Source organism: Sebastes umbrosus, chromosome 5, assembly GCF_015220745.1.
Source record: "Sebastes umbrosus isolate fSebUmb1 chromosome 5, fSebUmb1.pri, whole genome shotgun sequence".
Classification (NCBI taxonomy): domain Eukaryota; kingdom Metazoa; phylum Chordata; class Actinopteri; order Perciformes; family Sebastidae; genus Sebastes; species Sebastes umbrosus.
Genome location: NC_051273.1, coordinates 24,284,739 through 24,305,919, shown reverse-complemented (window position 1 = coordinate 24,305,919; position 21,181 = coordinate 24,284,739). Strand labels below are relative to the sequence as shown.

The 21,181-nt window shown below is 44.3% G+C and overlaps 2 protein-coding genes and 2 long non-coding RNA genes across 8 annotated transcripts in view; 3 read left to right on the top strand and 1 right to left on the bottom strand.

Annotated features, from left to right (window-relative positions):
• usp24 (ubiquitin specific peptidase 24) overlaps positions 1-21,181 on the bottom strand; it is a 71,581-nt gene that overhangs the window by 15,964 nt on the left and 34,436 nt on the right. For all 5 annotated transcript variants that reach the window (XM_037771193.1, XM_037771194.1, XM_037771195.1 and 2 more), the window contains 9 exons: positions 20,964-21,178; positions 18,809-18,933; positions 17,619-17,760; positions 17,309-17,459; positions 17,081-17,176; positions 16,742-16,845; positions 16,359-16,472; positions 13,284-13,491; positions 13,104-13,193 (listed from right to left, as the gene is read on the bottom strand). In XM_037771193.1, coding sequence (XP_037627121.1) covers positions 13,104-13,193; positions 13,284-13,491; positions 16,359-16,472; positions 16,742-16,845; positions 17,081-17,176; positions 17,309-17,459; positions 17,619-17,760; positions 18,809-18,933; positions 20,964-21,178 — 1,245 coding nt within the window. The remainder of the gene's footprint in view (positions 1-13,103; positions 13,194-13,283; positions 13,492-16,358; positions 16,473-16,741; positions 16,846-17,080; positions 17,177-17,308; positions 17,460-17,618; positions 17,761-18,808; positions 18,934-20,963; positions 21,179-21,181) is intronic.
• On the top strand, positions 3,195-5,376 carry LOC119489078. The gene is made up of 2 exons (XM_037771257.1): positions 3,195-3,405; positions 3,551-5,376. Exon 2 carries the CDS (start codon positions 3,629-3,631, stop codon positions 5,357-5,359), a length of 1,731 nt encoding a protein of 576 aa, XP_037627185.1. The 5' UTR covers positions 3,195-3,405; positions 3,551-3,628; the 3' UTR covers positions 5,360-5,376.
• Positions 6,712-7,168, top strand: LOC119489115. Its single transcript, XR_005207091.1, has 2 exons — positions 6,712-6,861; positions 7,007-7,168. It is a non-coding gene; the product is annotated as an uncharacterized LOC119489115 (long non-coding RNA).
• Positions 10,143-10,628, top strand: LOC119489114. The gene is made up of 2 exons (XR_005207090.1): positions 10,143-10,321; positions 10,467-10,628. It is a non-coding gene; the product is annotated as an uncharacterized LOC119489114 (long non-coding RNA).

The window sequence follows — 21,181 nt, the reverse complement described above, 5'->3', positions numbered from 1 at the left end:
AATGCAGCTTACATGTTAGTTAATAATAATTAGGGCTGCAACTAACGATTATTTTCACTCATCAGACTTTCTACTGAGAGAAGCAGTGAATTTCTCTCCAAAAACCACGAAGCATCGACAAGAATTGACCGTAAATCAGCATCATGGTATCATCAAGAACTTCCCAGCCAGAAGCCATCATGCCCGAGTTCAACGTCCGTCGCGTTGTTTCCAAGCTGCTCAACTCCTTCTTTAAGGGGATGACGGCGGATCAATGGGGATTTTTGAAATCCGGCAGCCCCGACGACGCCACTATGACCATGATGGGAGAGTTGCTGTTGGACATGACAGCGGCCTTGACAAAAGCTTTCCTGAAATCTCTCGGGAGCACGACCCTGGCGTCTGAGGACGACGTCCAAATCAATCTGGGCGACACAATCTCTCGGAGTTTTGCCGAAGCTCTGGGTGTCGACGTCTCGGTTCAGTGTCCGAGCTCCAAAAGCTTGACGACATTGATCTCTGCAGAGGTTTCGGAGAGCGTCCGAAGTGCCCTCTCCAGCCCCGAGGGCATAGTTCAGCGCCTCACTCCTCCCAGCAGACTCAACAGCATGATTCTGCACGCCTGCAAAATGTGCCAGACATTCATTGGCAAGATGAAGTCGGTGTTCTCGCCTCGACAGCGCAAGCAGAGGACCATCTGCGAAGAATCAGATGTGGAACTGGAACCTTCAGACGCCAAAGACCGCCATGCGACGACGCCTTCGTCTGACGTCGTGATTTCGATGGAAGACATCGCTATTGTCCAAATCATCATCAAGACGCAGTTGAACGACATCACCGAACCTCTCTTGGTTGACGTGCCGGACTCCGAGTACGCGCTGTTGCAGTCTCAAAGCGCTCGGGAGATTGAAGACGTCGCGGAAGAAATCGCTCGGAGTATCGCCGAAGAGGCTCTAAGACAGACTCCTTCGGAGCAGAAGAGCAAACGCTCCAAGAAAAATATCAGAAGCAAAATTAAGAAGCTTTTGGCAAAGTGCTTTGCCAAATCTTGCATCCATCGCATCGTGGCGCAGATGAGGAAAAAATTCCACCGAAGCTCCAAAGTTCACAGTCGGGAGTCGGCGAAGTCTCTCACGAAGAAGATTAACGATCTGATGAAAAAAACAGAGAACCGCGATCTTCTGGGACTCGGCGCTCCGCTCCTAAACATTCCCCCCGGTCGAGTCTTGGAGTTCACAAAGGTCTTAAGTGATCTCCTCTACACACACATCCTACACGGACCAGAGATCATCCCCTGAGCCGGTGATACGTGCTAACATGCGCGCCGACTTGCAGCGGAAGGTGCTCGGTTTCCTGTCTCTGGCCAGATGGTGGCAGATCTTTCAGTCCGGCGACCTCGCCAACAATATGAGACACGCCATACTGGGCACTAAGCCGAGGGCCAGGAAACCTTTGGCAATCACTGCCCCGCCTGCCCCGGTTTTTCGTGATGACTGTGAACGTCGAGCGCGGAATGTACAAAACAAAAACTGCGTCAAGGTGATCTTGGAGAGGTTGGTCACGCGGATCTTCAAGAAGGCGAAAGTGACCTGGACCCTTTCAAACGTCCAGGACATCATCCAGCGCCTTTTTGAACAAACGTGGGCCGAAGTCGAGAGTCTCGATTTCGATTCCAGCCCAGAAAGATGGGAAAACCTCGAAAAGACCATTTACCGGGACCTAATTAAGACGTGGGGCAATGCAACGTGGGTGCTGGTGTCATTGAAAGGGGGTAAACCGGCACTCGGAGAGCATATCTCCTCCGCCGTCAAAAGTCACCTGATGGCACCACCGAGACAGAGGTCCTGCATGTGCAGGTTCTTCTCCTCAATGCTCACCGCCGTGACGAGGTGGTAAGGTGGTTTATGGGTTTTCTCCGGGGTCTTCAATGTGTCATTCATCTTGAAGGAAAAATTGACTTTTTCCTTCTGAATGAATGCGAGGGCTTGAGCTCTCAGCGCCACCGCAGTAGTCAGTGTTGTCTACTGTTGTGTTACGCACGGGTTCGATCTGGGTGATCCAGTTCTCCCACAATCAGTGCATAATAATGAACATCTAATTAAATTAAATAAATAATAATATAAATAAATAATATGAATTCATTTCTGCTCATGTCTCATCATTTGCTGTAAATATTCAACTCAGACTGAAGTTCTGCTGATTCAGTGAATCTGTATAAAGTACAAAAATAAAGTACAAAGAAAAGTTTGTTTTGCGCTCTCTCTTCCATCATATACACTGATCTTAATTATTGCAAATTTTAATGAGTTTACCTGCCTGACTGTAAACATGTAGAGAATTATTGTAAAGGAGAATCAGGTGTCTTGTGTGTTTTAGTCCACACAGTCTGTAAATAGCTATTAATATTAAAAACCACGCCTATTCCTGACCGATCAGAACTGTTATAATTAAAGATCATTAAACCTTATTTATTATGTTTAGATATTTATTTACTGACACCTTCACTGTAAGGTGTACAAGACATATCACAATGATGGTGTATTGTTTTACTAGAAACATGAGTGCACTCTTATTCAATGACAATAAATGAGGTTATTTTAAGAGGGGGGGAGACGTGTGTTTTTAAGTGTAAAGATAACTCATATATTAGTTCATTCAATAAGCCTATAAATGTGAGGGACACCACGGCTGCCCACATTCTGCAGACAGGTTCAGGTGAGTTTACCAGGTCAACAAGTGACTGTGAGAGAGCTGGAAAGCATCTCCATCACTCAAGGTGGAAAGAACACACACAGTGACGGTGTAAAGATGGACAAAACAATCTAATACAGGAAGTGATTATGCTGATGTTGTGCTTTTATTATGTTGTGCTTTTATTTTATAATGCAGTGAGGGCCCAAACGAGACCTTAGTGTGTGTGTGTGCACGTGTGTGTATGTAGTATGTATGTGTGTGTAGTGTGCAAGTTTGTATGTGTGTGTAGTGTGCACGTGTGTGCATGTTTGTGTGTGTGTGTGTGTGTAGTGTGAGCGCGTGTGTGTGAGTAGTGCGCACGTGTGTGCACGTTTCTGTGTAGTGTGCATGTGTGTGTGTGTGTGTTCACGTGTGTGTGTGTGTGTGTGTGTGTGTGCAGTGTGCACGTGTGTGTGCAGGTGTGTGTGGGTGTGTTTGGGTGACATCACAGCAGTGGTGACATCATCACTGCATCGTGACATCACAGCAGTGGTGACATCATCACTGCATCGTGACATCACTAGATGGAACACTGATGAATTAAAGGAGTTGTGACATCTTAAAGGAGCAGTGACATCATAAAGGAGTGACATTCAGGAGAGAGTCCCAGAATCACACAACTGCAGTTGAATCTGAAGACTCGATCAGACGAAACACATCGACTGAGAGAAGCAGTTGTCTCAAGAGGAAGAGGTATGAATTTTATGAATGCATTGCTTTAGATTAAACCTCCCAACAGTATATGAAGCAGTTAAAATTAGCCTCAACATTTAAATGCAGCTTACATGTTAGTTAATAATAATTAGGGCTGCAACTAACGATTATTTTCACTTATCAGACTTTCTACTGAGAGAAGCAGTGAATTTCTCTCCAAAAACCACGAAGCATCGACAAGAATTGACCGTAAATCAGCATCATGGTATCATCAAGAACTTCCCAGCCAGAAGCCATCATGCCCGAGTTCAACGTCCGTCGCGCTGTTTCCAAGCTGCTCAACTCCTTCTTTAAGGGGATGACGGCGGATCAGTGGGGATTTTTGAAATCCGGCAGCCCCGACGACGCCACTATGACCATGATGGGAGAGTTGCTGTTGAACATGACAGCGGCCTTAACAAAAGCTTTCCTGAAATCTCTCGGGAGCACGACCCTGGCGTCTGAGGACGACGTCCAAATCAATCTGGGCGACACAATCTCTCGGAGTTTTGCCGAAGCTCTGGGTGTCGACGTCTCGGTTCAGTGTCCGAGCTCCAAAAACTTGACGACATTGATCTCTGCAGAGGTTTCGGAGAGCGTCCGAAGTGCCCTCTCCAGCCCCGAGGGCATAGTTCAGCGCCTCACTCCTCCCAGCAGACTCAACAGCATGATTCTGCACGCCTGCAAAATGTGCCAGACATTCATTGGCAAGATGAAGTCGGTGTTCTCGCCTCGACAGCGCAAGCAGAGGACCATCTGCAAAGAATCAGATGTGGAACTGGAACCTTCAGACGCCAAAGACCGCCATGCGACGACGCCTTCGTCTGACGTCGTGATTGAGATGAAAGACATCTCTATTGTCCAAATCATCATCAAGACGCAGTTGAACGACATCACCGAACCTCTCTTGGTTGACGTGCCGGACTCCGAGTACGCGCTGTTGCAGTCTCAAAGCGCTCGGGAGATTGAAGACGTCGCGGAAGAAATCGCTCGGAGTATCGCCGGAGAGGCTCTAAGACAGACTCCTTCGGAGCAGAAGAGCAAACGCTCCAAGAAAAACATCAGAAGCAAAATTAAGAAGCTTTTGGCAAAGTGCTTTGCCAAATCTTGCATCCATCGCATCGTGGCGCAGATGAGGAAAAAATTCCACCGAAGCTCCAAAGTTCACAGTCGGGAGTCGGCGAAGTCTCTCACGAAGAAGATTAACGATCTGATGAAAAAAACAGAGAACCGCGATCTTCTGGGACTCGGCGCTCCGCTCCTAAACATTCCCCCCGGTCGAGTCTTGGAGTTCACAAAAGTCTTAAGTGATCTCCTCTACACACACATCCTACACGGACCAGAGATCATCCCCGAGCTGGTGATACGTGCTAACATGCGCGCCGACTTGCAGCGGAAGGTGCTCGGTTTCCTGTCTCTGGCCAGATGGTGGCAGATCTTTCAGTCCGGCGACCTCGCCAACAATATGAGACACGCCATACTGGGCACTAAGCCGAGGGCCAGGAAACCTTTGGCAATCACTGCCCCGCCTGCCCCGGTTTTTCGTGATGACTGTGAACGTCGAGCGCGGAATGTACAAAACAAAAACTGCGTCAAGGTGATCTTGGAGAGGTTGGTCACGCGGATCTTCAAGAAGGCGAAAGTGACCTGGACCCTTTCAAACGTCCAGGACATCATCCAGCGCCTTTTTGAACAAACGTGGGCCGAAGTCGAGGGTCTCGATTTCGATTCCAGCCCAGAAAGATGGGAAAACCTCGAAAAGACCATTTACCGGGACCTAATTAAGACGTGGGGCAATGCAACGTGGGTGCTGGTGTCATTGAAAGGGGGTAAACCGGCACTCGGAGAGCATATCTCCTCCGCCGTCAAAAGTCACCTGATGGCACCACCGAGACAGAGGTCCTGCATGTGCAGGTTCTTCTCCTCAATGCTCACCGCCGTGACGAGGTGGTAAGGTGGTTTATGGGTTTTCTCCGGGGTCTTCAATGTGTCATTCATCTTGAAGGAAAAATTGACTTTTTCCTTCTGAATGAATGCGAGGGCTTGAGCTCTCAGCGCCACCGCAGTAGTCAGTGTTGTCTACTGTTGTGTTACGCACGGGTTCGATCTGGGTGATCCAGTTCTCCCACAATCAGTGCATAATAATGAACATCTAATTAAATTAAATAAATAATAATATAAATAAATAATATGAATTCATTTCTGCTCATGTCTCTCATCATTTGCTGTAAATATTCAACTCAGACTGAAGTTCTGCTGATTCAGTGAATCTGTATAAAGTACAAAAATAAAGTACAAAGAAAAGTTTGTTTTGCGCTCTCTCTTCCATCATATACACTGATCTTAATTATTGCAAATTTTAATGAGTTTACCTGCCTGACTGTAAACATGTAGAGAATTATTGTAAAGGAGAATCAGGTGTCTTGTGTGTTTTAGTCCACACAGTCTGTAAATAGCTATTAATATTAAAAACCACGCCTATTCCTGACCGATCAGAACTGTTATAATTAAAGATCATTAAACCTTATTTATTATGTTTAGATATTTATTTACTGACACCTTCACTGTAAGGTGTACAAGACATATCACAATGATGGTGTATTGTTTTACTAGAAACATAAATGCACTCTTATTCAATGAAAATAAATGAGGTTATTTTAAGGGGGTGGGGGACGTGTGTTTTGAAGTGTAAAGATAACTCATACATTAGTTCATTCAATAAGCCTATAAATGTGAGGGACACCACGGCTGCCCACATTCTGCAGACAGGTTCAGGTGAGTTTACCAGGTCAACAAGTGACTGTGAGAGAGCTGGAAAGCATCTCCATCACTCAAGGTGGAAAGAACACACACAGTGACGGTGTAAAGATGGACAAAACAATCTAATACAGGAAGTGATTATGCTGATGTTGTGCTTTTATTATGTTGTGCTTTTATTTTATAATGCAGTGAGGGCCCAAACGAGACCTTAGTGTGTGTGTGCACGTGTGTGTATGTAGTATGTATGTGTGTAGTGTGCAAGTGTGTGCATGTTTGTATATGTGTGTAGTGTGCACGTGTGTGCATGTTTGTGTGTAGTGTGAGCGCGTGTGTGTGAGTAGTGCGCACGTGTGTGCACGTTTCTGTGTAGTGTGCGTGTGTGTGTGTGTGTGTGTGTGTGTTCGTGTGTGTGCAGGTGTGTTTGGGTGACATCACAGCAGTGGTGACATCACAGCAGTGGTGACATCATCACTGCATCGTGACATCACAGCACTGGTGACATCATCACTGCATCGTGACATCACTAGATGGAACACTGATGAATTAAAGGAGTTGTGACATCTTAAAGGAGCAGTGACATCATAAAGGAGTGACATTCAGGAGAGAGTCCCAGAATCACACAACTGCAGTTGAATCTGAAGACTCGATCAGACGAAACACATCGACTGAGAGAAGCAGTTGTCTCAAGAGGAAGAGGTATGAATTTTATGAATGCATTGCTTTAGATTAAACCTCCCAACAGTATATGAAGCAGTTAAAATTAGCCTCAACATTTAAATGCAGCTTACATGTTAGTTAATAATAATTAGGGCTGCAACTAACGATTATTTTCACTCATCAGACTTTCTACTGAGAGAAGCAGTGAATTTCTCTCCAAAAACCACGAAGCATCGACAAGAATTGACCGTAAATCAGCATCATGGTATCATCAAGAACTTCCCAGCCAGAAGCCATCATGCCCGAGTTCAACGTCCGTCGCGTTGTTTCCAAGCTGCTCAACTCCTTCTTTAAGGGGATGACGGCGGATCAATGGGGATTTTTGAAATCCGGCAGCCCCGACGACGCCACTATGACCATGATGGGAGAGTTGCTGTTGGACATGACAGCGGCCTTGACAAAAGCTTTCCTGAAATCTCTCGGGAGCACGACCCTGGCGTCTGAGGACGACGTCCAAATCAATCTGGGCGACACAATCTCTCGGAGTTTTGCCGAAGCTCTGGGTGTCGACGTCTCGGTTCAGTGTCCGAGCTCCAAAAACTTGACGACATTGATCTCTGCAGAGGTTTCGGAGAGCGTCCGAAGTGCCCTCTCCAGCCCCGAGGGCATAGTTCAGCGCCTCACTCCTCCCAGCAGACTCAACAGCATGATTCTGCACGCCTGCAAAATGTGCCAGACATTCATTGGCAAGATGAAGTCGGTGTTCTCGCCTCGACAGCGCAAGCAGAGGACCATCTGCGAAGAATCAGATGTGGAACTGGAACCTTCAGACGCCAAAGACCGCCATGCGACGACGCCTTCGTCTGACGTCGTGATTTCGATGGAAGACATCGCTATTGTCCAAATCATCATCAAGACGCAGTTGAACGACATCACCGAACCTCTCTTGGTTGACGTGCCGGACTCCGAGTACGCGCTGTTGCAGTCTCAAAGCGCTCGGGAGATTGAAGAAGTCGCGGAAGAAATCGCTCGGAGTATCGCCGAAGAGGCTCTAAGACAGACTCCTTCGGAGCAGAAGAGCAAACGCTCCAAGAAAAATATCAGAAGCAAAATTAAGAAGCTTTTGGCAAAGTGCTTTGCCAAATCTTGCATCCATCGCATCGTGGCGCAGATGAGGAAAAAATTCCACCGAAGCTCCAAAGTTCACAGTCGGGAGTCGGCGAAGTCTCTCACGAAGAAGATTAACGATCTGATGAAAAAAACAGAGAACCGCGATCTTCTGGGACTCGGCGCTCCGCTCCTAAACATTCCCCCCGGTCGAGTCTTGGAGTTCACAAAGGTCTTAAGTGATCTCCTCTACACACACATCCTACACGGACCAGAGATCATCCCCGAGCCGGTGATACGTGCTAACATGCGCGCCGACTTGCAGCGGAAGGTGCTCGGTTTCCTGTCTCTGGCCAGATGGTGGCAGATCTTTCAGTCCGGCGACCTCGCCAACAATATGAGACACGCCATACTGGGCACTAAGCCGAGGGCCAGAAAACCTTTGGCAATCACTGCCCCGCCTGCCCCGGTTTTCCGTGATGACTGTGAACGTCGAGCGCGGAATGTACAAAACAAAAACTGCGTCAAGGTGATCTTGGAGAGGTTGGTCACGCGGATCTTCAAGAAGGCGAAAGTGACCTGGACCCTTTCAAACGTCCAGGACATCATCCAGCGCCTTTTTGAACAAACGTGGGCCGAAGTCGAGAGTCTCGATTTCGATTCCAGCCCAGAAAGATGGGAAAACCTCGAAAAGACCATTTACCGGGACCTAATTAAGACGTGGGGCAATGCGACGTGGGTGCTGGTGTCATTGAAAGGGGGTAAACCGGCACTCGGAGAGCATATCTCCTCCGCCGTCAAAAGTCACCTGATGGCACCACCGAGACAGAGGTCCTGCATGTGCAGGTTCTTCTCCTCAATGCTCACCGCCGTGACGAGGTGGTAAGGTGGTTTATGGGTTTTCTCCGGGGTCTTCAATGTGTCATTCATCTTGAAGGAAAAATTGACTTTTTCCTTCTGAATGAATGCGAGGGCTTGAGCTCTCAGCGCCACCGCAGTAGTCAGTGTTGTCTACTGTTGTGTTACGCACGGGTTCGATCTGGGTGATCCAGTTCTCCCACAATCAGTGCATAATAATGAACATCTAATTAAATTAAATAAATAATAATATAAATAAATAATATGAATTCATTTCTGCTCATGTCTCATCATTTGCTGTAAATATTCAACTCAGACTGAAGTTCTGCTGATTCAGTGAATCTGTATAAAGTACAAAAATAAAGTACAAAGAAAAGTTTGTTTTGCGCTCTCTCTTCCATCATATACACTGATCTTAATTATTGCAAATTTTAATGAGTTTACCTGCCTGACTGTAAACATGTAGAGCATTATTGTAAAGGAGAATCAGGTGTCTTGTGTGTTTTAGTCCACACAGTCTGTAAATAGCTATTAATATTCAAAACCACGCCTATTCCTGACCGATCAGAACTGTTTATAATTAAAGATCATTAAACCTTATTTATTATGTTTAGATATTTATTTACTGACACCTTCACTGTAAGGTGTACAAGACATATCACAATGATGGTGTATTGTTTTACTAGAAACATAAATGCACTCTTATTCAATGACAATAAATGAGGTTATTTTAAGAGGGGGGGAGACGTGTGTTTTTAAGTGTAAAGATAACTCATACATTAGTTCATTCAATAAGCCTATAAATGTGAGGGACACCACGGCTGCCCACATTCTGCAGACAGGTTCAGGTGAGTTTACCAGGTCAACAAGTGACTGTGAGAGAGCTGGAAAGCATCTCCATCACTCAAGGTGGAAAGAACACACACAGTGACGGTGTAAAGATGGACAAAACAATCTAATACAGGAAGTGATTATGCTGATGTTGTGCTTTTATTATGTTGTGCTTTTATTTTATAATGCAGTGAGGGCACAAACGAGACCTTAGTGTGTGTGTGTGCACGTGTGTGTATGTAGTATGTATGTGTGTGTAGTGTGCAAGTTTGTATGTGTGTGTAGTGTGCACGTGTGTGCATGTTTGTGTGTGTGTGTGTAGTGTGAGCGCGTGTGTGTGAGTAGTGCGCACGTGTGTGCACGTTTCTGTGTAGTGTGCATGTGTGTGTGTGTGTGTGTGTGTGTGTGTGTGTGTGTGTGTGTGTGTGTGTGTGTGCAGTGTGCACGTGTGTGTGTGGGTGTGTTTGGGTGACATCACAGCAGTGGTGACATCACAGCACTGGTGACATCATCACTGCATCGTGACATCACTAGATGGAACACTGATGAATTAAAGGAGTTGTGACATCTTAAAGGAGCAGTGACATCATAAAGGAGTGACATTCAGGAGAGAGTCCCAGAATCACACAACTGCAGTTGAATCTGAAGACTCGATCAGACGAAACACATCGACTGAGAGAAGCAGTTGTCTCAAGAGGAAGAGGTATGAATTTGATGAATGCATTGCTTTAGATTAAACCTCCCAACAGTATATGAAGCAGTTAAAATTAGCCTCAACATTTAAATGCAGCTTACATGTTAGTTAATAATAATTAGGGCTGCAACTAACGATTATTTTCACTCATCAGACTTTCTACTGAGAGAAGCAGTGAATTTCTCTCCAAAAACCACGAAGCATCGACAAGAATTGACCGTAAATCAGCATCATGGTATCATCAAGAACTTCCCAGCCAGAAGCCATCATGCCCGAGTTCAACGTCCGTCGCGTTGTTTCCAAGCTGCTCAACTCCTTCTTTAAGGGGATGACGGCGGATCAATGGGGATTTTTGAAATCCGGCAGCCCCGACGACGCCACTATGACCATGATGGGAGAGTTGCTGTTGGACATGACAGCGGCCTTGACAAAAGCTTTCCTGAAATCTCTCGGGAGCACGACCCTGGCGTCTGAGGACGACGTCCAAATCAATCTGGGCGACACAATCTCTCGGAGTTTTGCCGAAGCTCTGGGTGTCGACGTCTCGGTTCAGTGTCCGAGCTCCAAAAACTTGACGACATTGATCTCTGCAGAGGTTTCGGAGAGCGTCCGAAGTGCCCTCTCCAGCCCCGAGGGCATAGTTCAGCGCCTCACTCCTCCCAGCAGACTCAACAGCATGATTCTGCACGCCTGCAAAATGTGCCAGACATTCATTGGCAAGATGAAGTCGGTGTTCTCGCCTCGACAGCGCAAGCAGAGGACCATCTGCGAAGAATCAGATGTGGAACTGGAACCTTCAGACGCCAAAGACCGCCATGCGACGACGCCTTCGTCTGACGTCGTGATTTCGATGGAAGACATCGCTATTGTCCAAATCATCATCAAGACGCAGTTGAACGACATCACCGAACCTCTCTTGGTTGACGTGCCGGACTCCGAGTACGCGCTGTTGCAGTCTCAAAGCGCTCGGGAGATTGAAGACGTCGCGGAAGAAATCGCTCGGAGTATCGCCGAAGAGGCTCTAAGACAGACTCCTTCGGAGCAGAAGAGCAAACGCTCCAAGAAAAATATCAGAAGCAAAATTAAGAAGCTTTTGGCAAAGTGCTTTGCCAAATCTTGCATCCATCGCATCGTGGCGCAGATGAGGAAAAAATTCCACCGAAGCTCCAAAGTTCACAGTCGGGAGTCGGCGAAGTCTCTCACGAAGAAGATTAACGATCTGATGAAAAAAACAGAGAACCGCGATCTTCTGGGACTCGGCGCTCCGCTCCTAAACATTCCCCCTGGTCGAGTCTTGGAGTTCACAAAGGTCTTAAGTGATCTCCTCTACACACACATCCTACACGGACCAGAGATCATCCCCGAGCCGGTGATACGTGCTAACATGCGCGCCGACTTGCAGCGGAAGGTGCTCGGTTTCCTGTCTCTGGCCAGATGGTGGCAGATCTTTCAGTCCGGCGACCTCGCCAACAATATGAGACACGCCATACTGGGCACTAAGCCGAGGGCCAGGAAACCTTTGGCAATCACTGCCCCGCCTGCCCCGGTTTTTCGTGACGACTGTGAACGTCGAGCGCGGAATGTACAAAACAAAAACTGCGTCAAGGTGATCTTGGAGAGGTTGGTCACGCGGATCTTCAAGAAGGCGAAAGTGACCTGGACCCTTTCAAACGTCCAGGACATCATCCAGCGCCTTTTTGAACAAACGTGGGCCGAAGTCGAGAGTCTCGATTTCGATTCCAGCCCAGAAAGATGGGAAAACCTCGAAAAGACCATTTACCGGGACCTAATTAAGACGTGGGGCAATGCGACGTGGGTGCTGGTGTCATTGAAAGGGGGTAAACCGGCACTCGGAGAGCATATCTCCTCCGCCGTCAAAAGTCACCTGATGGCACCACCGAGACAGAGGTCCTGCATGTGCAGGTTCTTCTCCTCAATGCTCACCGCCGTGACGAGGTGGTAAGGTGGTTTATGGGTTTTCTCCGGGGTCTTCAATGTGTCATTCATCTTGAAGGAAAAATTGACTTTTTCCTTCTGAATGAATGCGAGGGCTTGAGCTCTCAGCGCCACCGCAGTAGTCAGTGTTGTCTACTGTTGTGTTACGCACGGGTTCGATCTGGGTGATCCAGTTCTCCCACAATCAGTGCATAATAATGAACATCTAATTAAATTAAATAAATAATAATATAAATAAATAATATGAATTCATTTCTGCTCATGTCTCATCATTTGCTGTAAATATTCAACTCAGACTGAAGTTCTGCTGATTCAGTGAATCTGTATAAAGTATAAAAATAAAGTACAAAGAAAAGTTTGTTTTGCGCTCTCTCTTCCATCATATACACTGATCTTAATTATTGCAAATTTTAATGAGTTTACCTGCCTGACTGTAAACATGTAGAGAATTCTTGTAAAGGAGAATCAGGTGTCTTGTGTGTTTTAGTCCACACAGTCTGTAAATAGCTATTAATATTCAAAACCACGCCTATTCCTGACCGATCAGAACTGTTATAATTAAAGATCATTAAACCTTATTTATTATGTTTAGATATTTATTTACTGACACCTTCACTGTAAGGTGTACAAGACATATCACAATGATGGTGTATTGTTTTACTAGAAACATAAATGCACTCTTATTCAATGAATAAGTGCCATGCCGATGGATAAGTACCTCATACAACCCCACTTCAAACAATCCAAAAATCCCTTTAAGGTTAAGAAAATCCTGAATGAAAAAGTGCAGGGGTCAAAGTGAAAGTAAAATTGTGTGTCTCAAATCAAAACCTACCTGGTTGTTTTGCCTGTTGGGTCCCAACAGGAAGATGAGCATCCGTCGATAAGCTGAGTGTTTCAACAACAGCTGACAAGGACCGCATCCCTGAGAGAGACAAGACACATTTAAATCAATGTTTGAGCACTAAAGAGTGCAGAAAAATCTGATTCTACTCATATGTTGATGGTGTTTTACCCTCTGAGCGAAGTTACTGAAGAGGCCAAAGTACTGCGCGCAGTTTTTCACATTCTCAGGAACATCTTTGTCCAATAAGGAGAGCAGCGTGTCGGTCAGGGCGTCCATCCCCGGGTCTCCGAAGTGAAGCGCGCTCTCCAGAGTCTTCTCGAGGATGGATGCAACCACCACCCTCACCTCCCGGACACTGCACTCCAGCAGACAAACCCTGAGGAGGAGATAGAATCATAATCAATGTCAGTGTTGTTAATGATGAGCACAGTGAAGGGAAGTGAACGTATAAGGCAGGAAACCAAAATAATAATGTGATAATGATGTATGAACATCCTCAGTGTCTTTTGAGAGGGAATAACTCAGAGTCTAGACCACAAGTGTCACAACAGCATTAATGCAACACTGAACTGAACTGTGTGCAGTTTTCCTTGGATAAGTGCATATTCCTGGTCTATTTATCCATCAACAATGATGCATATAATTCATTCATAATTTTACACTGAACCCGACGCCTCTGATAGTTTGAGCGTTTGAACAAAAACTTTAACCCTTTAAACTTTGAACAATGAAAATGGTCCGCCAGTACCTACATTGGTATTTGTTGCTTGCTGTGATGTCATTATCTTCAAATGCTTTATATCTTAAAATCTGTTCAACCTAAGCTAAAAGGCTATATAATTCAATAAACTACAATAATTGATAAAAGTATTGAAATTGTGCCATAAATTGAAAAGAAAATACAAAAATTGGACAAGATTTTGCTAAATAAACAAATAAAACATAACTGATTTAAAAGATTTCTAAATGTAGAAATGTGAACAAAATATTTGTCAACACTCCATAAGTTATTTGAAATATCCTATTTTTTTTTGTTTTTGAGAAATGCTAATATATTTGAGCAGATCAAGTGCAAAGGCGTTTTGATAGTTTTGCTATGTTCCGCACGTAACTTAATGATAGATGATACAGAATCAATAAATAAACAGCAATAAATGATAAAACATGCCATCGGAAACAATACAATCAAAGAACAAGGTCAGATGATACGAAAACAAAGTTAATATGATTAAAGATGAATTATCAAAATGATAAAACCCTAAAATATGCATTAATTGTAGTGAAGTAGTAATGTTCTATTGGGCAACAACCTTGCGTTTACATGCGTATTGTTGGAAAAAATATACTTTAAATATTGTAAATTAACGTGTCAGGTTGTGGTTACGCATGTGAGATGCAAGTGTGCATGGAGCCGGACAACTGCATAGATTAAAATGAGAGCGTATCTGTTGCGTCAGACACAAGTGAAAAACGTGTCTGATATGCTTGCGGTCTTGACACGGGGTAAGGCTGAGAGACAGCAAGAGCCCGCGAAAACACCATTTGTGTGAGAAAAAAGATTTGCTGTTTTGCTGGCGGCTTTGGCCTCGAGACACACAGCTGAGTGTGACTCTGTTTCTCCTCTCACTGTGTGACGGGGTGTGTGGTGTGTGAAGAGGGCCGGGGTGTGCTGGTGTCCGAACGTCTGATGTGTGAAAACCAATCATGTCTGAGGGCTATATCATCATCCCATGCCTGAACACAGTAGTGTAAGACAAGTCCTTTCTGGAGAAAACACACACTTTGGGAAATTATCCACTGGTTTTAAATGTTAAATTCCACAATGACAGTGACCTCCTCCTTCAGCTACACACACACACACACACACACACACAGGTGGTTTTAATTCTCCAGCTGTCAGTGAAGATGCAATTAAGAGCTTATTGAAGATGGTGTGTCTGTGTATTTGTGTGATTAAAACATACTATAGAGATATAAGGGACCGTTCTATATAAAGTCTGTGTACTTGAGAGGAAGAGAGTGAAGCTTTAGACAATGCAGCAGCATTATCAGGGTGGAATAATGTGAGGTCAGAGGGTTTAATGTGCATTGATTAGAAAGAGGGCGCAACGCTGCGAGCTGCCAAGTCTATGGTATCACATATCACTACGACAGCTACAAAAATGCTGCAGAGATTAAACCCAGGATAAGACCCTGCAAACACGCCTACAAACATACAGTATATCCAAGCTTGATGTTTCTGGAACCGTATGAAGATGACATTTTGGTTGCAGAACTCAAATACAGTCACTAATACACTGTCTGACTAAAGCTTTTTGGAAACCTATTGTGGAGCAGGTGGACAGAAAACTGCACTTTGTTCCATTTTGTCTGCCCTATTTCAGTACAAGCTGGCCATCAAACTATGGAGGACGGAACCTGCCCAAATAAAAAATAAATAAATAAATTACTCAATAAATAAATATGCCATTAAATATACCAAAAATAATAGATGTAAAATAAATGTAGACAAAGGGGAAAACATTCAGAAATAAATAAACAAATAAATAGATACATTTAATAATGAATAAATAAATTTAAAAATAAATGCAAAAATAAATAAATTAAATAGTCAATAAAAGAAATTTCAATTAAATAAAAGAGTAGATAGGGGCATTAATACAAAGGTAAATAAATAAAGAAGCACATTTTTATCAATTAATTAATGTATTTATTTTTGTATATATCTTTATTTATGTATTTATTTTTGCATTTACTAAAAATAAAAATAAATAAATACATATATACATTTAAAAATAAATTAATTAATTAATTCCTACATTTTTTTTAAATATTAGTTTTAGTACATTTAATGGCATATTTATATATTCATCTATTTTAGATTTTGGCAGGTTCTGTCCTCCATAAGAAAGAAATTTAATAAAAGTTATGTTATAGGAATATTTCACCCCCAAAACCTTACAGTACACCTTTGCTAAAAACCTTACTATTTAAAACACTTCCGCATAAGCAGTCTCACACTTGCCTTTTAGCGGAGATGGGTGTGTTTGGGAAGTAGTGAGCATACGACTGGATACATTATTAAATTTCAATTCAAGACTTTTCTCAGTTTTTTATTTCTTTATTCACCGTGGAGGCATGATAGAAAAACAAAGTCTATAAACCCCTTTCTTGTGCTGGAACATTATGTAATCATCAATACTGTACATAATGTAACAGGTCTGTGAGTTAACAAGCACTGACCTGGTGATCTCTCGTCCCTCTGGTCCAACCAGGTACTGCACCATCCACTGGCACGCTTCACAGCTCTTAGTCAGCAACACCTCCACGGTCGCCATCCACTCCTCTGTGTCCACCCTGCAGGAGATACAGGTGTATGATGCATTCAGGTGGTGTCGGAATAATCGGAAAAATTAGTTCCCTTCCGACTGGGAAAATTCATGTGAATCTTCTCTGTTGTTTCCACATTATGATTTAAAGCTCAAGAACACACTGAAGTCGGAAGAACGACTTCCCAACTCGGGATATGGGAGCACCTGAGGAGCATCTGAATGCACCAGTAATACAGGTATAACATTGCTGCTTATGTTCATTATTGACAGGTGTGGATGTAAGTGTGTACTCACCGGAGTTTCTTTTTGGTGTGCAAGTAGGTGTGAAAGAGGAAGTGAACGGCCAGCTGAAGACTCTCTTTGGCCATCGGTTGGTAGTCTTGATGCTTCAGCTTTGTCTGTAACACACACAAACATGTAAGCCACTGATCTCTGCGACTTTATGTTTACATAATGAACAATAAATTACCAAAAAATTAAACCATATTTGCTGCAACCACCAACAGTAAACGGGGTGTCGCCAAATCAACAGGGTCTGAAATCTGAAGGACGGCCACTTTAACATCCCTGAGCAGCTTTACTTTGTAAGTAAACACAATCAGAAACACAAACACAAACGGTAGAAGCACGTACTGCGTTGACGGAGGCCAGGGAGAGGGTGAAGTTGAAGTAGTCGCTGTTGTAGACGTCTCTGTTCCTCATGAACTTGAGATTCTCATCTCGCACCATCTACACAAAAAACAAAAAAGAGGTCAGATGAACCTGGATGTCCCAGATGATTCTCCCTCAATTACTAACAGAACAAATGTTGAGGTGGTGTAAGGACAGACTTTCTTCCCTGCAGCCTCCAAGTTACTTTACCTGATAGATGCTGGCAGGCATCTTCTCTACAAACAGGCCCTTCTTCTCTCCCTTGCGGACCAGGCGGGTGAGGAGGGTGAGGCGGTCGTTGTTGGCCCTGGGGGGGCGAGGAGAGGACTGTGGCGAAACATCAGGAGAGGACGGGGCAGACCTGGAACATACAGAGACACAGGTCAACTCTAGACAGATGATCTACAGCGCTGTTATTCTGCTGACTGCTGCAGGAAAACTGGCTGATACATTATGAATGACCCAGTGAGAATGTTGACGAGGTGAGTATACAGTCGTATATGATGGGAGGTTCACTCACAGTGTAAGGTCCTCAGCCTCCTGCCTCATGATGCTGACTCTGCTTTTTTTGGGCAGGACGGGCGAGTTCTGGTCGCTGATCTTCTGATAGAACAACATGTAGGCGTTCCAGTACCTCCTCCGCACATCAGGGTATGGGTTGGCTGCACACAAACACAAATCAAGGTTACTAAGTGTGAGCCTCATGAGAGAACAACATGTGCAGCCGTGTCGGCGCTACCTACACATACCAGGATGCATTGCGCGCAAACTTCGGACCCCGGAGGGTCCCCGCCGGCTACATCCTCTTGCATGGCTAATGCAGCCGCAGCCTCTCTCCCTTGTATTTCTTTAACCGACTACTCTGGCTCGCATAAATGCGGCTGAATGTCTGAGTCAGCCAAAACATCCTCTGCACTCATATTATGGGATGTCATTTTCGCTGTTGGAATAGTAGCTAGATTGCAATACAAGCAAAAGCAAAGAAAAAACATAAGCTCTGTTTCTGAGCGGCAACTAGAGCACGGCGTTCCCTGGCTACCCGGAGACGGAGACTAGAAATCCAAGCTGAAAAAAGCAGACTGTAGTTCTTCCCTGCCTCCAACTACGTCACTGTCACGTTAAATGACGCCGCTGTATGCAGGAAGAACAACAGATTTTGCGGCTCTGAAGTCAGATCTTTGGGTCAATATAGCAGCACTGAGGAATTTATTGCTTCAATCGACTACGTTCACCATCAACACTGGTTGGACAGCCACATAAAAAGGTGGCGAATTATGGCTTATTGTTGGATGTTTGACCTTCACTGTGCAGAGTGATGTATGTGCAGAGTTGAACACTAGAAGGCCGTTTTCACATTCATCCGCTGAAGGAGGGAAGTTTCTCGGTGCTCACCGTAAATCTCAGTTTAACAAGATGATTTTTGTGACATCACAACTCGTTTGAACGCCATTCGTGGCAATTTACCCAAGTGTGACGTGGAGAGGAAGCCTCCAGCGCACAGAGACTGGACAGTGAAGTAGGAGACATCTTGTGTCTTTTGCAATAAACAAGAAATATTTGAATTTCATGAATGTTTCAGATGTCATTTTTAACTAGGTAATTGAACTTTTTTTATTCTTATGTCTTAAAACATGTCTAAACGGGATCTTTATGTTTAGCGCTTGAATGAACTTTGTCACACAGACGTCAGAGTTTATTCATGTTACTCACATTGGTCGTAAACTTTGGGTCGGTACTCTCCCCCGAAGCACTCATACTCCAAAGTTTCGTCATTCATGTCAAACTCCTCCACCACGTTGTCGTTGAACTTGTACCAACGTCCACGAGCGCTGCCACTAAGAGATAAAAAGGACAAACAAAGACGGAGAGAGGGAGGGCGAAGATTAGATTCTGATTCATCCCAATTTGATAATCCATAACTGGAAACTCAGCACATGCTTGAATGAATAATAAATGAACAATAACAAAAAACGCCAGACATAATAAAATATGTGCAAAACTTTCTGACAGCACACCTGGTCAGCATACTGCAGTAAAGGTTTGTGGTGTCCACCTGTACGCCAACCAGCCTGTCTAGTGACTCGTCTAATACATCTCTTACTGACATCAATGATAACCGACTTCGAAGCGACTCCAGAAAGTGTCTAAATTTCTGGAAAGAAATCGTCGTCCTGAGAACAAACTTTCTTTGTCGTAGTCTTTAGCGGGGATAGGAACAAACAAGTGAGCGAGAGAAGGGTGCCAACTATCAGCTCCTGTGGTCTCTTTATGTTCCACTTCTCCAGAGAGCAGTCCTGCCTTCCAGAGCCAGACATCTGGAGATGCTTACAAACTAAACCAGGACGGCCCACACAAAGCCTGATGCTGCATTCATGTGCCCCAAGGAGGTCCGCTAAAATCTGCCTGGAAAACTAAAGCCACAGATTAATGTGCTCCACTAATCACTGGTTATGTGGTTCTTATGTGAAGTAGGAACAGGAGCTGGAAAATAAACTGACAAGCAAATGAAACAGTAAATGTGTTTGATTTTCAGAGAATATTACCCCTTTAACCCTTGTGCCTCACTTTAAAAAAAGTTGTTCTGATGACCTTTAGAGGAGAAAAATGTCTGCGCCCAAAACCTACATCAAATTATATATTAATAGCATTTTCTACTTTCACTGAGTTAAATCTTTTAACCAACTTCAGTGCCTTTAAATGCCAGTTTTTGCCATTTTTACATAATGACATTGTTGTTATTCATGAAAAAAACAAAATGAATTAAATATATTAAATGGTAGATATGGGGTAATTTTTATTTTTCACAGTCTGGGCTATGTCAATGATTAGCAACAACATTGACTTTGATGCATTTTTATTTTTTGTAGATTATCATTATCAAAACTCTCACTTACGTTATAGGAGTCTCCATGATACAGCAGCAATGCTCCTGGTGGAAACCAGGCCCATAAGACAAATATGAGAAAATAGTAAAAACTACAATTTTGAAGCCAGAGCTCTAGATTGAAAGCCTGATATAATAGAATACATGATTTATGCTGTAATGGCCTTTAATGGGTTTCAATAGGGACGTTTTTGTCCTTAAGGGTCTGAGCGTCTGTATTTTGGATACAGTTTATTATAGACTTAAGCCGAAATTATCCTTTCTGCATCCGCAAGTACACGAGAATCTGCGTGATGTAAATTTTCTCATCAGAGGGTGTACGCGTACTCGTGTAGACTCTGTGTGGACGTACGTGTACCTACAATTTGATGTAAGTGGTAGCGTAGCGATCTACTGTGCATGTTTGGACTCCAGAAAGTAGTATAAACAGAACTATTATGCGTCCATGTTGTCCAAAGCTGTCCATGTAAGCGTCCATTCAGGAGTATAACCGAGGCTTTACTATAGGAGCTGAGGTTGAACTGCACTCCCTTGCCAAAATGTATGCCATATGCATTAACACAACCAAAATGATCGAACCTCGCGTTGTCTGCCTCCGCCAACCAGTCACGTTGCAGTGTACATCCAAGTCTGTCCTAAATGTCATCCCTTTATCATTTTATCCTGATATTTTTGTTAAATTGTCATAATTAGCTTATGAATTATTGAGTTATGGCCAAAAAGGTCACAGTGACCTTTGACCACCAAATTCAAATCAGTTCATCTTGAGTCCAAGTGGACGTTTGAGCCAAATTTTCTCAAGGCTTTCCTGAGATATCACGTTCACGAGAATGAGACGACATTCAGACGTACGTAGGCAGACGGACGGACAAACCAAAAACATAATGCATCTGGTCACAACTGTCGAAACTGTCCAAACATGCCTCTAGTGAGGCTGAGGGGTTAAATGAGGGAGAGGTGGAGGACTACAGTGTCTCTTACCGTCTATCTTTAATGAAGGAGTAATAGTGACCAGCGTGTGCCTGACCACTGTGGACGACAACTCCCACGAGTTCATAGTTCTCAGATATGGTGACCTTCTTCCTGGGCGACCCTCCTGAGGGCCCGTCGCCTCGCCCTTCGCCGCCCTCTCCGCTGCAGTCTTGGCGAGCCATTCCAGAGACGGTGTAGGGCTCCATGTTCAACACCCAGGGGAACTG

Bases quoted from the DNA above. Each gene is read 5' to 3' on its own strand.
- LOC119489078 (XM_037771257.1), top strand. From the start codon at position 3,629: ATGGTATCATCAAGAACTTCCCAGCCAGAAGCCATCATGCCCGAGTTC.